Here is a 17,667-nt window from a genome sequence, read left to right as displayed (position 1 = left end):
GTTGCAGCCTTATTTTCAAGGTCTGGATGTGACCGAGGACGAGACACCTCCACCTGGAGTAGTATCCAGCTGGGCTTTATCTAGAGCTGGCGAGATATATTTCGGCTGCACTTTGGAAAGCAGAGCTAGAGGGATAAACAAACACGGCAGCACACCGCTAAGGTAAGACAACACGTTTACATGTCGTTTTCTATGTTCTCTGACATTTATCCTAATGATATGAGGCGGTCTTTGTGGAAAAAAAGCTTGTTTAGTGGACTAACTTTGCACTTGAAGTATGCCGGTTCACTTATGTTTTAACAGGTCTGACGCTACTTTGCGCCCCGGCTGTATCTAGGCTAATGGCTAACATGCTAACTATTATTTTTTTGTCACTAGTCACTTGAAACAAATTTAGGACGATAGGAGACACTTGAAACAAATTTAGGACGATAGGAGACAGGTTGAAATAAACCGAAATTTCCCTTTAAGTCAAATTTGTTTGTCTATACAGTTAAAAATATGACATTTTAACATGTAAAATGTGCATTAAGACGACAGAAAATGCCCTGTTAACAAGTACATTTATGATGTCTTAAGACATTCAGAGCATTAAAGCTTGGTTGGTGTCAACATACCCACCCCTTTTTGACGTAGCGTTGGCAAATGTGGGCTCCTGAAGGTGGGTACGATTTTGCTACATACCTATCACCTGTCTTCTACAAAACTTCAATTTAACAGTCCATTTTGTGCAGATAAATTCTATGATCTTCTGATTGCTTCAGGACTCGTCTCTGTACTTGTTTTATTAGATCTTAGGGCGGCATTTGACACAATTGACCATCAAATTCATAAACTCCTGGTGACTGAAAAGAGCGAATGGCCTGTGGAAGCTTTTTAAGCCACTGTGGCCATAACATGCAGCCTATGTGTGTTTTTATCTAGTGTAAATAATTTTAAAAATTCTTCTCAAACACAAATGTGGTGTTTTACTCAGGAAAACCAAGCTTTGTATCCACCTTATTCTTAGGCGTGGCTTCTGGCACTGAACCGGAACCTGCATTTTCCTATTGTAATAGCACAGAACGGTATGCTAATCTTTTCTAGAGTGATAAGGAAATAAAACATGTGGAGCACATCACCTGTTACACCTCAGATGGTATAACATGATCATACCTCTTTCATCTCTGACAGCCATCTCAAAGCGTTTGTTGTTTTCCTTTTCAACCAAGCGTGTTAGCGATTAGCTTGCCTTGCTCCGTTAAGATATTGTTAAAGCCACAGTGTGTAGGAATATCTCCCATCTAACGCTGAAATCGTATATGGCATTCAAACGCGCGTTTCCAAAGTCAAGCAAACCTAAAAGCATAATCTACCATAATTACCATAATAGGAGCATCGGTGACCCGTTTACAGGTAAAAAAAACCCCCAAAACAATTGTCTACCATAATGTTACTCTCTACATTTGAATTAAACAAATTATAAGCATGACTTAATGTGACAAGACACCTAAAAGTAAAAACAAGGCCGTTTTTATCAACTTACAAGCAAGTGCGCGTCAGACATACTGTAAGTGAATGGGTTTTCTGGTCGGAAAGGTAATGCACCCATGCCCCACTAGAGGGCGCGTGAGGCTTAACTTTAGCATTCCACAGGAGTCAATGGAAGTGTCGTCACTCTGGTATTGTAGGGTCCTAGCTGTGTTTACAACGTAGGACTGTTGGGGCGGGTGTAAATCTGAACAAACCAGTCACGTCTTGTCTTTTGACAACTGACAAGTGGCTCAGCCTCACACACCTCATCCCTCTCCTCGCATCACTGCGCCGCTGACAGCGGTGCTGGCCTGTGATTGCATTGGCCCGGCCTGTCTGTTGGGAAAAAAATGACAGGCAGGCCAGCAGGCCAACCACAGCGTCCCTTTTAAAACCTTTCTCCTTCAGCAGCTTTCCACCTGGGAAAGGCTACCCTGATGCTGACCCTTGTTTTTTGAATTCACCGGTCACGTTTCCGTTTTGATTCCCTTTTGCGCTTTCTTGGCAATGAGGATTCCATCTCCCGTGATGCATATGCATGATCTTGCATTATGCTCAAAGAGTGGGACTTTGTTATGCTGCAGTAGTGCAGGCTTTCAGATTTGCCGGGGTAGTAGCGAAGCACCCCTTGCTCCTCTCCTTCGGCTTCTCAGTCACGCCGCGCTGGCCTGGCTCTCAACGAAAACGCTGAAGGCAGGGCTATTCCCTGGTAGAGCTATATGTCCCTTGCTGGCGGATGTATTTTCAAGATGGCGAAACGTTATGGAACCCCCCAAACGACTTACCCGCCCAATGTACAAACAAATCCGAAATTCTCCTTTCACGAGAATAAGTCAGATTATTGGTGGAGGTAATAATGCACCAATGATGACACATTTATGAATGCAGACATAGATTTTTGTCAATAAACAATTGAAAACGCTACACAATGTCCCTTTTAATTTAACGGAGCCCAAGCTAGCTTATGATGAGCTTATGAACATCTACTCCTAAAAGATGATTTATGATTTCTTACAATTCATGAATAGACAGTAACACACGAGGCAAACAATTTACATAATTCTGGATTCAGTTTGGCTCCATGTAAAGTGAATAAATGTGATGTTTACTGGCTAATGCGCCACTCGTCTGCCTTAATGACACAGTGTACATATTTTTATCACTGCTTACTTATTAAATCAGAGTTCTACCAAATTCAGCAGCAGACGTAATATCAGTGATATAAAGTAGTAGTAGAACAAATAACTTTAGGCAATTATTTTATTTTAAGGCTAATCAGTAACACAAACTCAGAATAGATGACTATGACACTATACTTTAATTTAATTCTGCCATCTAGTGGACAAATACAATGCATACCAATTACTATTTCATCAGTTTCCCCCTTCGAAACTGGTAAAGTGGTTGCAACCAATTTTAATGTCTTAAGATGTCAGAGATGTGCTTGTTAACAGGACATTTTCTGTTGTCTCAACACGCATTTGACGTTTGTGTTAAGATGAACTAATTTGACTTATTAATACCAGCATCAGAATAGACATATTGAGCCATATGACTTTTGATAGAGAACGTCTAACAGCAGCTTGTGTGCTCACAAGCCTCCAATGAGACAGACTTTTATTCTCTTGCAATATTCTTCTGTGTTCCCATACAATATATTGTTTTTGTATTTTCTTACAAAAAATGCAATTCCTTTTTTCATACTACAACTACAATGAACAAAAATGTTCTATGTTTAAAGGTACATGAAACTCAAAATGTTGTATTTTTAATTGGTGGTGTTGCTATCAGCTCTGATTGCTATAGTGCCTCCTATGTTGTGTCTTAACTTAGACTATATCATCTCTATTTCTTTGTTCACACACTGGTTTGTAAATAGTTGGACAGTATTTTCTCACACAGAGAAACATGGAAAGCTGCTCTGCTCTGAATGTGGCCTCTGCCAGCACTCTTTCTCTCTAAACGAACATAATCTGTAACATATTATCTATCAGCCAAAAAAAAGATATCTGGCAAATTGTATGTATGTTGTTTAATTTCACAAATGTAGACATGGGGAGGACGAATGAGGATCTGCTGTGTGAAAGTAATAATCAGCACCACACTGGTTGGACAGCTGCGCCTCAGGCTAACCAGGGTTTATTATTAGCCCATGACTAAAAATAAACACTGTGAAACATGTACGATGCCATATGGCCTGCATGTTCCACTGCTGTGGTGGATTATGCAGAAACAAAGAACCACTCAGCACAAAGATAACATAAGATAAGAAAGAACTTTAGTTTTCACACAACTAAGCTTAAAAACAAACAATAACTAAGAATGTTTTAAAAGAGCAGGAAAAACTGAAAGTAACTGTTGCTGCCACTCACATGGCACCAAAGCTCAAGAAAAACCAAGGAAGCAAATGTATTTGCTTGTGCTGTATAATATAACATTGCAAAGGAAATTTAAAAGCTACTTAACAAACTAATACATACATGGCCACTCTAGAGACTAAACTACAGCTAGAAATGACAGACAAATGCAGCCTGATGAATCAGTGTACTACACCTAGAAATACACTTCAAAGTACTGTCTAGTTGGGATAGTTAAGTTCTATCTATTCTCATAGAACGGTTTGTATAATATCCTATTAAAATGCATGCACACCAGTTTGTATGATATCGTACAAATATTCTTCCCATGAATGATGTTACATCCTAAATGTACAGTTACAAAATTAAAGTTTGTTTGTTTTTTTGTGTGTGTGTGTGACCCATCGTGACAACCTGCCTCCCTACAAGTGCTCCAGACTGCTTCCTTGTTTACTGCCATCAGCGCATTGGTCACGTAATCGTAGCCTTTCAAAATATGTAGGATATGTACAAATTTGGGTGCATTGCTTTTCCTAGGGAAAAAATTGTGTCATGATATGATATGATATGATATGATATGATATGATATGTAGACATAGATTTATATGTGTGTTCACCTGTGTGTGTGTGTGTGTGTGTGTGTGTGTGTGTGTGTGTGTGTGTGTGTGTGTGTGTGTGTGTGTGAACTACAGAGTCTATGAAGGATCTGTTCAGGGAAGCGGAGCTGTTGCCCATGCTGAAAAAGATGTTGGAGGATCCTGTAGGGGCGGTCGAAGTCAAGTTCAGTGCTTTGGGTCTCATCTGCAGCCTGGCTAACTCCAGTATGTGTTTGATTTTACAACACATGTTCTAGAATGGTTTTTTTTTTAGCAACATCTGTGCACCCTGCGGTGTTTTTCAGTGGCACAGTAAGTTATTGGTTTCTGCCAAAAATCTCAAATGTCTGTGGTCACACAGCAGAGACAGAAATGATAAAGGAAAGAGAGCTAACTAGGATGATGCAATGCAGATTTTTCATCTTTCTGAAAGCTTGAAATGGAAGTCCCTGTTTCTTTGACTAACAGCATATACTGTAAAACTTCAGATAAAAGCCTAGTGCCAATTATTAAACACTAAGTCCCTTTTACTAGCCCAGTTACACATTTTGACAAATAAAGGCCTGTCTCAATTAGATGCCTGGTCTGGCTGCCCATTAGTTTATTTTTATAGACGTTCTTTGGATGCATGAAACCAAGTTGTAGGCTACCCACTTGAGCTAACATTAGTTAGCTGCTTCAATGGCATATACAAATGTAAATGTTAAAACTTTGTCAGTGTCACGTTAACCACACACGCTTGTAGGTTGTGTTAACTCCAGCCAAGTAATAACACAGTCCCCTCTCGTGACGTCATTACCCCTCGACCCCTGACTGTATTTAGTGAATGTCATCACATCTCCCTCTTTTAGTAAACAAGCACAAAACAATTATGTAAGCTTATGCCAAACACTTAACTCTTTTATAGCATTACTTAAACATCAAATACGAATACTTCAAACTAGATCTGAGCTCAACTGTCTAGTGTTGTTCTAAATTTAAAGAATAAAACTAAAAAGTCCCTCTCTTTCTCTTTATGGGCGGCAGTAGCTCAGTCCATAGGGACTTGGGTTGGGAACCGGAGGGTCGCCTGTTCAAGTCCCCGTCCGGACCAAAAATATGGAGCGTGGACTGGTAGCTGGAGAGGTGCCCCTGAGCAAGGCACCGAACCCCCCAACCGCTCAGAGCGCCTGTCATGGGCAGCCCACTCTGACATCTCTCCACTTAGTGCATGTATAGGTCCTGTTTGTGCATGTGTGTGTTCGGACCTGTGTGTAATTGACAAACAGAGTGAAAAATTGAATTGAATTTCCCCTCGGGGATTAATAAAGTATATAAAATTAAATTAAAAAAAAAAAATTAAATTAAATTAAAAATTAAATTAAAAAATTAAATTAAATATAAGAGTTCTTCCTGGTGCTATAAACTTCACCTTCCCTCATTGGGGCATCCTAACTCAAACAGAACAAATTAAAGTGCATTCAAAATGAACAAGTGTCCCTTATTCCACTTTCAACTCACCAAGTTGAAGTTAATAATAAAGTCACTCAGTCTCTCTGTACCTGAGAGGCAGTCTAACCTCACGACCCCTTGCGGTCAGTCTGGTTATCCCCTGGGAAGAGGAGGGCCGCGGGGGAGTCTCCGGCGCAGTCTCCGGCGCAGTCTCTGTGGGTGGCAGGCGCAGGGGTGGTGTGACCTCCGTGGCGGGTCGGGCTTCCTCCCGACGTACAGCTGGTCAGCAGGGCCAATGCACTCTGGAACTGCCTGTAGGTGTTTCCTGTTGCGACGCATCACTCTGTCTGAATCCATCTTGATGAGGTAGGATTGTGGTTCCGCAGATTGTCCGACCACCTCAGCAGGGGTCTTCCATCCTTTTTCCCCATCCAGCCTCACTCTTATGGCCTGTCCTGGATGCAGTGTCGGCAGTGGGCGGGCAGAGTGTCTGCATTTATAGAAATGTTCATATGCTCTTTTAACCCTACTATCTTTCAGCAGAACTTGGGCCTGGCTGACAGGATCTGCCTGTAGTTTCTTCTCCAACATAGGCACAGCCGTGCGAATCTGTCGTCCCATCATAAGTTGAGCCGGGCTGGCCCCTGTTGCGGTGATGGGCGTCGCCCGGTAGCTCATCAGGGCTAGCGATGGGTCAGGCTGGTCGAGAATCCTTTTGGCAGTCTGAACTGCTCTTTCGGCTGCCCCGTTTGCCTGAGGGTAGTGGGGACTGGAGGTTGCATGGTGGGTGAACCCGTATTCTTTGCTGAAGTCTTTGAACTCTGCTGAGGCAAACTGCATGGCGTTATCACTAATAAACTCCAGTGGTATCCCCCACCTGGCGAATATGCTTTTAAGTCTGTTGGTGACCTGTTGCTTGATGTGCATGTGAGATGAGCCATTTCGATGTAGCGGGAATAGTAGTGGACCACAATGAGATAACTTTTCCCACGCAGCTCATACAGGTCTGCAGCAATCCTCTGCCAGGGTCCTTCTGGCAGGGACGAGGTGATGAGGGGCTCCCTTCTTTGTTTTGGTTTGTGTTGGATAAAGAAGTTGCACTGCATCACCAGCTATTTTATGTCGCTGCTAATACCTGGCCACCAGACTGACATTTTAGCTCTCTCACGGCACTTTGTTAACCTCTGGTGGCCGTCGTGGATTTGTTTCAGCACCTTGACTCTCAGCGGTGCTGGAATAACTATTCGGTCCTGGTAAAGGACTAGTCCATCCGCTTCAGAGAGGTGATTTCTCGCAGTATAGAAGGCATGTGAGGATGGAAATGTGGCTGTTCGGTGCAGCCAGCTGCTTCAGATGCTCTTAATGACAGTCTGAAGGTCTGAGTCATTCTTAGTGGTCTCTCGTATTTCATCGAGCCTTTCTGATGAGATGGTTTGTTTGTCACTACTGCCACTACACATTGTTAGCTTGGTTAGATTCTCCACAATTTAATCATTCAGGTCATTTTACTGTGCGTTCACACCAAAAGCTGCCAGAGCTGCGAAGGCGACAGGTCTAATTCATTTTCAATGGACATGTGGTGACTAGAGGCGTTTTGAGCTGCAAAAGCGATGAGCAGCGGCAGTTTGGCGAATTGAGCTGCAAAGGACAGTTGAAGACTGGTTAACTTTATGCAAATTAGCTATGACGTGTTTGAGCTGCAAATGACCAGCAACCAATCGGAATGTAGATGTCCCTCACTTGCGCGGATCCCAGAGAACATCGATGGAAACTTTAGTTCCTACAACACATTCGTTCCTACTTCAAAACAAGCAGCAAGTTGTCAGACTGATATGTTCAGCCTGAAGTAGCTCTGGAACCTCTCCCCATCCAGCAGCAGCTCCCGCACCAGCTGATGGTATTCCCCGTGCTGTTCACGGCCCTGGAGGATATCGTGAACCCAGACCCGACAGCAGCTACATCCACGCCTGTGTGTCTTCTTCCATGTTGAATCAATACACAAGTGTGGAGCGCTTATTATTAGCGGGAATGCAATTCATTTGGTTCGAGTTCGGCCCACTTGACATGCTGCTGTGTTGTGCTACGGCCTATTCAAGTGCTGGAATTTGTTATTTATGTGACAACGCCTGAACGCAAGACAGGCTGTGTGTGTTAAATGTCAGACCTATTTAGACTTTTTATTCTGTTTTCATTGTCCAAACGTGAAAGTTTCTGTCCTCAGGCAAATGCACAAAGTCACATTTCTGTGCTCCAGCCAGTAACCTGCTTTGCGGTTTAAGCATAATCGAACATTCAGAATTTGACGTCATGAGCGACTTGAGCTGCTTTCGCTGCCACAAATATTTTACCAGCGGTGCTGCTAGAGGGAAATTTAGCTATTTTGCAGCTCTGGCAGCTTTTGGTGTGAACGTACAGTTACTGAAACCATGAGCACCAAGATTTACTGGCCTGGTAAACAAGAGAGATGACAAAAAAAGTGGTGACACCTGTATGCTACCATGAGTTCTCATACTGGAGAGGGAGGGGTGAGGGAAGGGGTATTCAATTGGTTGCAATTTGCAACCTCACCACTAGATGCCTCTACATCCTTCACACTGCTCCTTGAAACTGCAGTTTGTTGAAGGCCCACAGAGGTGTAAACACAAAACACATTTCTCATTGTACAGGAGCTTCTTTAAAAAGCAAAGTGACTTTCCTAGCCCCAGCATTCAGAGGGGCCCAAAAACTGATAGGACTCTAATATAATCTGATTTTTATCAATTTTATAGACACTTTTTATTTATCTTATATGAGGCAGTTTAACTTCAAGTTCTTGGACAACATGAAGGTTAAAGCCTCTGCACAACATATTCTGGCTGGCAAGGTTAGAGCTAGGCAGCGCTGTGTTGAGAATTGCTGTTGTCACAAAACTCCATAAGAAACTGTAAGCTGTCCCATTTGAACAGGTGCAACACAGTTAGCAGGAGAGTGAGGGTGCCCACACAGCCAGAACTGTAAAAGGGTTATGCCTCCCATACATTTTCATATCTCTTATGATGAGCACGATGGGATTACAGGTAATGAGGTACAGGCAGGTAGCATGGAAGGCAAACTTTAAATCACTCAGCTGTCACCTGGAGGTGGTGGTGGTGACAGTTTATATTAGTTTGATACTAAAACAGAGTCTGAGCTGTGGTTTAATCATAGGCTGTAGAAAACACGGATGTGGAATCAGTGGTATGACCCCCAGGTTTCTGAATGGATGTTTCACAGCACAGAGCTCAATTAATAGAGGCCAGAGTGAAGTAGCCACCATACTCATCTGTAAACTTTAAAATCGAAATGATGAAGCTGTGACTCACAAAATCACCACAAAGACACATTCAAGTACTGAATTCAACCATGAAGGGTATAGATCAGATATTTTGAAGTGGGGTTGTATGGGGTACTTAATCCATAGACAGTGTATTACATACAGTAGATGTCAGTCTGCACATCCCCAGTTTGGCGAAGCAGGCTGGAGTCTGACATGAAAGCTAAGCAATGTACTGCTGAAGAGGGGTCAGCAACAAAACATTTTAACCACCTAAAAAAAAGTCAGTAATAGTGTACACTATATTGACAGTATTTTCGTCCCTTTACCTTTCCATCAGACAATTGTGTGATTTTGGTGAATCCAAACTAACCCCTTTAAACAACAAAATCACACATAACAAACAAAATTCAGATGTTGTCAAATTCTGCCACTTGGTCAGTGATTTCAACATCAGACACCGACCAGTAGAGCCATCCTTTCACAGCAATATGATACACTGCCAGGCAGCATCACTTCATAATGCCACCAGACAGTGTCAGTTTGAGATGCTGCTGGAAATCAACGTAACTTAAGGAGCTGGAAAGTCTAATGGGTCCAACAAACCCTGGACTTTTCACCCAGGAGTCTGCTGTCCACTTCCCAAACCATGATTTTTTTTTTTCTAAACCTAACTACATGCTTTTGTTGCACAAGGATATAAACATAAATAAGAGGTGTTTTACCAACATTGTAATTTCATAAAGACTGTATGCATCTACTGAGCAAAAACTAAACATTTCCCTTGAACATGGAAGTGTGTTTTTAAAAAAGACACAAAGCACGTAACAGGCGGAAACTGACACAGCTTCCCAGAACGTCAACAACAGATGCACCCAGGATACCTCAAGCGTCATATGTAGACATCAAAAGTCCACTGAGCAAGCGGTGATATGTGATTAGTTTGGAGTGACAATATGTTGGACCAGCAGCTTCTGTGTTCAGTTATGTTAAATTACTGTTTTTATCAGTGGAGTCTGTCTTTGAAGGGAGTGATACAACAGCTTCATTTTTGCATTGGAAATCACTGTCTTACATTAAGGTAAAGCTGTCAAAATATTCTAAATATAGCGTACACTTTGAGAGATATTGATTTTTGTTTTTGGTGGGACTTTTTTGTAGGTGGCTAAAATATGTTTTGCTGCTGACCCTCCCACAGCAGTAGATTGCTTAGCTTCCATGTTAGACTCCAGCCTGCTTCTCCAAACTGGGGGTGTGCTGAATGACATCGACTTTATGTAATATATTGTGTATAGATAAGTACACCATAAAACCCCACTTAAAAAAATCTGAACTATTTCTTTAAGGCACCAGTTTGTGTCTTTGTTGAGAAAAGTCTGGAGCTTACATAACGCTTAATGTCTCTTTGGAACCAGCATCCAGTGGCCATAAGAAGGACTACAGTTTTGGCAGTCAGTAGAGATGTTACTAAAGACACACTGGTTGTTTTTATAGCTTGTTGTACTACTGCATTAAACAATGATTACCAGTCCTGACTGCATGTGTGTCTATTTCTGCTGTTGTGCTCTGAAGGAAAAAGCATTTCATCTTCTGTTCCTCATTTTAAAGACAGAGAGAAAAGTCACGTATTGGACGCACAATACACACACAACATTTACATTCATACACACATGAATGTTCATTGAATACTCTTGGCCTGAATACATCACATGTATTTTAACCTCCACTACTAGTTACAATCAATCTCACACTTCTCTCTCTCTCTCGTTCTTTCGGTCCTTGTCTGCTCTAGGTGTGATGAAGGAGGAGTTGAACTCTGTGAACATGAAGGAAAGCCTCAGTAAACTGACAGATCACAGCAGCAGTAAACTTGCCTCGCAGGCCGGCTCCATACTGGCCACTCTCAGTGACATCAGCTAAACCAGCACACTGCGGCAACACAGGATCTCATCTGCTGTATGGATTTATCCATCTTATTCAGTGACATACCTTCATTCAAATGATCTCACTGCACAGATACTGCTAAATATTGAAATGGCTTCTAAAAATGTTAACCTGTTATTTGGCAATATTACTCATTACTCAAGGACAAGCAAAACTACAGACCAAAGGGATTCATTCAATCAGGAGCATGATGCTCAACATTTTCCATGGCAAATTACCAGATAGATCATGAGACATCCTATGTGCAAAGTTATTGGACTGAGACTGGAGATAGAAGAAAGTTCACTGTGTCCAAAATGGAGAGGGTTTGTGTGAATATGAGTGTACTCAATACGTTTCAGAGTAACCTGTCATCAGATTTTGACGTTTCTTTTAGACAAATGTACAGTAAATGTAGTGTCAATAATGGCAGTAGAGGAGAGATTGGGGGTCTGCAAAAACAGAGGCATTCATTGTCTGGGGATCATGAATATCCACCGAAAATGTTATTAAAAATCTAGTCTTAAGTTTTTAAAATAATAATAATAATGACAATGATGTTTCCTTTCCATCTGACATTAAAAGGAAAGGCAAAGACGGAAATCAAATTATGGACTTCACATTATTCTGAGGAAAATAAATGTCACTGCAGTCTGGCAATCAGTAGTCTTGGTTCAAGTGACTGATGTCACTTTCATTGGAGTACAGGGTCAAGAACATTGGGGCAGGAGATTTAAGATCGGATAAGATAATCCTTTATTAGTCCCACAGCGGGGAAATTTGCATCATTACAGCAGCAAAAGGGATTGTGCAAACAAGAAGCATCAGCACCAAAACACAAAGCAATATAATAAGTACATATCAGTAAAAAAAAGAAAAAAAAAGAAAGAAAGACCAATAAACAGTAAATATTTAGGTGACATCTTCACAGCCAGCACCCATATTGTATAAGTACTTGCACCTATCTGTGCACCCAGGTCTTAAATTTAGGTGTTGTCAGGAACATTGTTGGTGTATTGCTTCATTTGAGGCAGCAGAAAGCGATTGCACCACTGACCAAAAAAAAAAAAAACAGGTCTAAGGTCAGAATGATGCAGTATTTTCCTGCCATTTAAAGGAACATTATACACATAGTAATGTGTGCCTATATAGGCAGGTTCATAATGCATGTACACTGCCTTACACACACAGGGACACATGAGGTTTGCAGATGGGTAAAATAATATATAATTAATGAGGAAAATATTAATTACATTCTGTAAAATGTGAACATAGAGAGCAGACCAGAGTTGCAGAGTTGGTGTCTGACTCCTCAATAAGGCCTCCATCACACAGAAAGTGTTTTAGCAGCTGAAGGTGGCTTTTTGTAATTGTTTTTAATGAGAATGTAGCTTTTTGCTTGCAGTTTTTGCGTTGCTACGCACCTTGTGTTTCTGCGCTCAGGGGCCTGGTGTTTTTGCTGTAGCGCTCTGAACTCCAAGTGCCCTGCATCATCTCCGCTTTTTTCCCATTGTCCAACTGGATGACTTGAGAGACAGTCCTTCTGTGTTGGTCACAACAATAAGTTTACAGTTCGTAAACAATGGAGGAAAAACAGGTGGTAGCGGTTTCTGGATACTCAGAGCTATATGACTTAACAAACTACAGATACCACGATCTCAATAGAAAACAGCAGGCATGGAGGCATAAAAGTGCAGCACTTAAGACAGCCATCATGGAGGCGAAGCTCCTGGGCCAACTGGTGGTACTCCCCGTGATCCACCCTCTGTCTTAGGGTCTCATGTACCCACACAGATCTCTGTTTCCCTGTGCGCAACAAACTATTTGCTGACAGCCTCTCACCTGCAACCAGAGCTACAGCAAGTACCCTCTACCTGTCCATTTTAGGAACTAGCTACTTATCACTGTGAAATAAATAAAATGAATGAGAAAGTTAGGGTAAGGTGGTGATGGGGTAGTTGCCCGGCAACAATAGAAAGGCGCAGCAAGCGTATTTTCAGTGGCATTCAGTTTAAAGAAAAAAAAAAAAGGCAGTGCAGTGCACCCTGCATCTTGCAACATGCAAGACCCTTTCTGTGTGATCAGGGCCTAAGATAGACACTGTGTACATTCATGCACTGGGGGAACAGCATAACTTTTTTAACTGTTTCCTCTGACAAGTTTATAACTGCAATTTTTAGTTTTGCTGTTTAAATGTCCAGCCCGCTGTCATTCCCAACTCATCTGATACGCTGCCAGATGGCGTCAGTTTGTAACACCACAGGCAACAATTTAATATAAAGAACACAAAATTCTTTATAGGGCAGGCAGGAGGTGTAGTGGATGGGTGCAGCAAACACTGGACTTTTACCCAGGAGCCCGCTGTTTGCTTCCCATGTGAATGTTGCACAAGGAAAAGGCAGAAAAGGTACATTACCTGTAAAAACAGAAGGGAATTTTGAAAAGACACAATGCATGTAACAATCATAAACTGAAACAGATGCAGGAGGGTGCCTAGCACGTCATATTTAGATATTGAAAGTCCATTGACAAAGTGGTAGTATTTGACAAGTTGAGATGAGAACGTGTTGAAATATCCCCTGATATTTGTGACATTACTGCTCTCACTGCATTACTCTCAGCAGAAAATTACTTGCTTTTCAATCTGCCCTGTAAACAGCAGTGCGCCAGGTGCAGGTTTCTGAGGTGGACAGTGTGTCAGAGTGGCTTGCTCAAAAACTTACAAAAAATCCGTTGTGGCTCAGATGAATGTCTGTACACTTGGAATAATAATACAGCTAACTGGCCAATATGTTTCAATAGTGCGCATTACTGTTAGCTAGTACACCTCGCCATTATGGATAAGTGCCACACTGTGATTTAGTGTTAGTTAGCTTACCTTACTGTAAAAGGATTCATAGGAAACACTTAGCCTATCATCAGTGATGTGGACTGTAAATTATTACTTTTCTAAGGAATAGGCTGATTTATTCTTGCTAAAAATAGGTTAGACATAATGTGTATTTCAAGATATACTTTAATATTTGGAAGAAAATTAACCTTATTTAAATTAAAACTTGAAGTGAATTATCAAACAATAATTTGGCAGGTCCCCTGCAGTAACCCACAAAGGGTCATGGATCCCCTGTTGAAAACCTAGATTTCAAAGGACTCAAGCTATATTGTTTGAGTTAAAATATTTTAAATGAATTTTAATTTCAGTGTCAGTTACTAGTTTAATCACTGGCTAAGATTGTTGATATCGAACTGAATGTATGTTGATTTCTCACTATCTTTGCAAATCAGTGGTGTAGAATTGACTTTAAAACTTAAGTATTTTTTACAGGCTGAAACCGGTCAAGATGACCAAAGACTTCCTCCATCACCACAATCTTTACTGCATTACCAACTCAACCACCATCAAAGCACTTTGAACCAGATCGTCCGGTCTGTGATTCACCATTGTCATTCTAAACAGAGTCAAAAATCTATTAATAAAGTCACATTAATAAGCAATAAATCTACATGGCCTGTAGGCATATAAAATGATATAAGTTAGTGACAACACATCATGATTTGAATTTGAAAAACAACTTGGTTAAGTTTAGAAAATCATTGTTTTTATGTGATCAAAGAAAGAATTTCTTGGTTGTTGTTGGTCATGGTTAGAAGAAGCCAACATAGCTTCTGGTACTGCTCATAATCCCATGCAAAGCAATCATTCTGTGTCAAGCCTGAGGTCGGGATCAAAATTATGTAGAAAAACCTGGAACCGGGATGGTTGCGGGGAGTGGCAGACTCTGTGGGAGCTAATGAATGGGCAGGAACCTGTTTGCAAATACTTAAAGCGTTAGTTTCCTCTTATTGGCTGATTTTGTAACTTATCATGATTTGCTTGGATTACAAGCTGAAATGACTTTTGTAAAGACCGATGGGCTACAGAGTCAATATGCTGTACTTTGATCATGACAGAGATTCAGACTGTGTTTTGCTGATTTTGAGGGCTGGTATTTGTTTTTATTTTGGTCTCAAGGTGATGATGATCTGATATTGTATAGTTATATTCAGCAGGGGTGGACCAACCCATTTTCATTTCCAGCTCATCAAACACTGCCTCTTTGTCAGTGATTTATGCGTCAGACAAACTATGATGTTTTTTCTAAACCTAACCACCATGTGCTTTTTTATCAACATTGTTTTGAAAAAGACTGTGCGCATCTAACGAGCAGCAACTGTTCATTTACTGTGAAAGCGGAATTGTATTTTGAAGACACACAACGCATGTAACAAACATAAATTAAAACGCTGATCCAGAACAATGTATGTAACAGGCATAAATTGACACAAAGTCCCAGAATGTCAACAACAGATGCAGGAGGATTCATAATGTGTCATATGTAGAGGTGAAAGTCCACTGACAAAACGATGATATTTGACTAGTTGGGATGAGAACGTGTTGGGTGGACCTCTAATCTTGCTGCAGTGATGTAAAGGTGCACTGAAATTAATACACCAGGACAAACAGCTGCTGTGTGGTCAGAGGTGCAACATACCTGAAACTTCGAACCACAAAGGACAATCACACACTGCTTCTCAGCCTGATTTAAAGTTACTCTTTAATTTAAGATCCCTCTTTAGTTACAGCACAAGCAGCACCCTTCAGCCACTGGTTGTGTTCACAAAGGCCTCCAGAGCTCAGAGCTGCACAGGGGAAAAAAACATAATTACATACACAATAATAAGGGAGCTGCACACAGTTCTTATTTTTCAAGAATAAAATGAATCCAGTTTAGTAGACTGTGTGGGTGGGGGCTGGGAATCTGTGGCCACATTTGACACCATGACATAACTGACAGGCGCTGAGTCATTCTCAGTGCAACTGTGCTTATGAAATGATGATGGCAGATGATCAAAAGTGTAATTTTTTTTTCAAACTCATCTTTCTGCAATATTTCATCACAGTTAACCCAAATGACCATTTATTAAATTGTCTGCACATGTGGCTCCAGCATAACAGCAATATCCATAGCTAACACCTGTCCAAAGAAAGCTTCCTCTTTTATGTTACACAGAGAACATAATGGAGAAAAGCAAGTTTCCCATCTCACAGAGGAGTCCTGGAAGCACAATGTGAAGAAGCCACATGCACAACATATTTAAACTGCAACCAATAAGCATTTGTATATACAGCATATAGTAATTCTATAGTAATACCATACGTGTGTAACAGTGCTGTAAGCACCTCAGTGTGCAGTTATAGTTGGATAACCATGGGAAAGAGTGAGCATGTGTGTTCTATACATGAAGTCAATAATCTGGCATTGCACATGGGGCAGTTTTGCTGTAATGTTTTATGTATGATGTATTGACATATGTTCTGTATACATAACTTGATATCACTTAACATTTGTGAACAAATCTGAATATTTTCAGGGAGGGCATATTTGACATTTTCTTTGTTCTAGAGAGAGCAGAATAAAGTTATGCAATGCCATCCCCAAATACTGTCTATTCATCTATTTCCGCTTTAATTCTCATCGATATATTGACAATTATAACAGGGTGAAAGACTCATAAATCATAGACGATTGAAAATGCAGCCTCAAAAAACATCATGATATATACCGCAAAACTTCAATCAATACCCCGGGCCATTATTTGCTTAAATCACTGAACTCAACAGGCTTATATTTAGGACAGGCGTCTAAATGGGACAGGCTTTTAATTTCTTTCAAACAAAACTGTTGGTGAGCAAAGATGGGAAATACAATGATAATGTTTATTTAAACCAGTATGAAAGTTCTTCCTGGACTGGCACGTGACCTGCAGACAAGATGGTTGCTTAGCACGATCGCTCTTGCCCTTTTCCCCCCTCTTTTACCTATCATCCAACCTCCACGGATTTTAACTTAACAACTCTTCACTCAGAGCATTCGTAAGCCCCGTATACACAATGGCTGATGGTTTGAGAAGCAAAGTCAGTTATGACCCTCTGAAAGATGACGAAAAACTTGAGTCACTTAAGATGGCCTCATTGTCCATGCTAGCTACCTCAATGAAAGAGCAGCAAACCTTCATTGAGAATCAGCTTGCAAAGTTTGAAGAACGGCTGGACAACATAAAAACAGAGGTAATGAAGAACTCAAACGACATAATGAAGCTGAAAACAGACCACAAAGGGTTCTCCACTCAGCTGGTTAGCTCTGAGCAATCTTTCCAAACGACATGCTGCAAACTCGAAGCTAACATCGCAGCGCTAGAGGACAGGGAACTGCTCATTGGTCCAACAGCCCATTGGTTTGACAGCCCATTGTTCCGACCATATTAAACTCATTGTTCCGAAGTCCGTTCCGAATCATCATGATGCCCTGTGGTTAAGGTCTGGTTAGGTTTAGGCACAAAAACCACTTGGTTAGGGTCAGGAAAAGATCATGGTGTGGGTTAAAATTAAAAAGAAAGTGACAAACACATAAGCCGTGAGCCTGCTCCGCCTCAAGCCTTTCCCAGCTGACCCAGAGCCGGTCGCGGCGCACCATACGCCTGCCGCGAGCCGTTCAACACCGCGGACAGTCGGACT

At 41.2% G+C, this 17,667-nt stretch overlaps 2 protein-coding genes across 3 annotated transcripts in view; one reads left to right on the top strand and one right to left on the bottom strand.

Annotated features, from left to right (window-relative positions):
- The window catches only part of si:dkey-191g9.5 (rap1 GTPase-GDP dissociation stimulator 1-B), a 50,776-nt gene extending 37,522 nt beyond the window's left edge, over window positions 1-13,254 (top strand). The window contains exons 13-14 of the mRNA XM_050070693.1: window positions 4,562-4,690; window positions 10,981-13,254. Coding sequence (XP_049926650.1) covers window positions 4,562-4,690; window positions 10,981-11,108 — 257 coding nt within the window. The 3' untranslated portion in view covers window positions 11,109-13,254. The remainder of the gene's footprint in view (window positions 1-4,561; window positions 4,691-10,980) is intronic.
- Window positions 1-17,667, bottom strand: part of borcs7 (BLOC-1 related complex subunit 7) — a 1,032,483-nt gene that overhangs the window by 183,521 nt on the left and 831,295 nt on the right. The window lies entirely within an intron of this gene.

This window comes from Epinephelus moara, chromosome 19, assembly GCF_006386435.1.
Source record: "Epinephelus moara isolate mb chromosome 19, YSFRI_EMoa_1.0, whole genome shotgun sequence".
Taxonomy (NCBI): Eukaryota; Metazoa; Chordata; class Actinopteri; order Perciformes; family Serranidae; genus Epinephelus; species Epinephelus moara.
The sequence above is the reverse complement of the archived record's forward strand: the minus strand, read 5'-3'. Positions and strand labels throughout refer to the sequence as shown.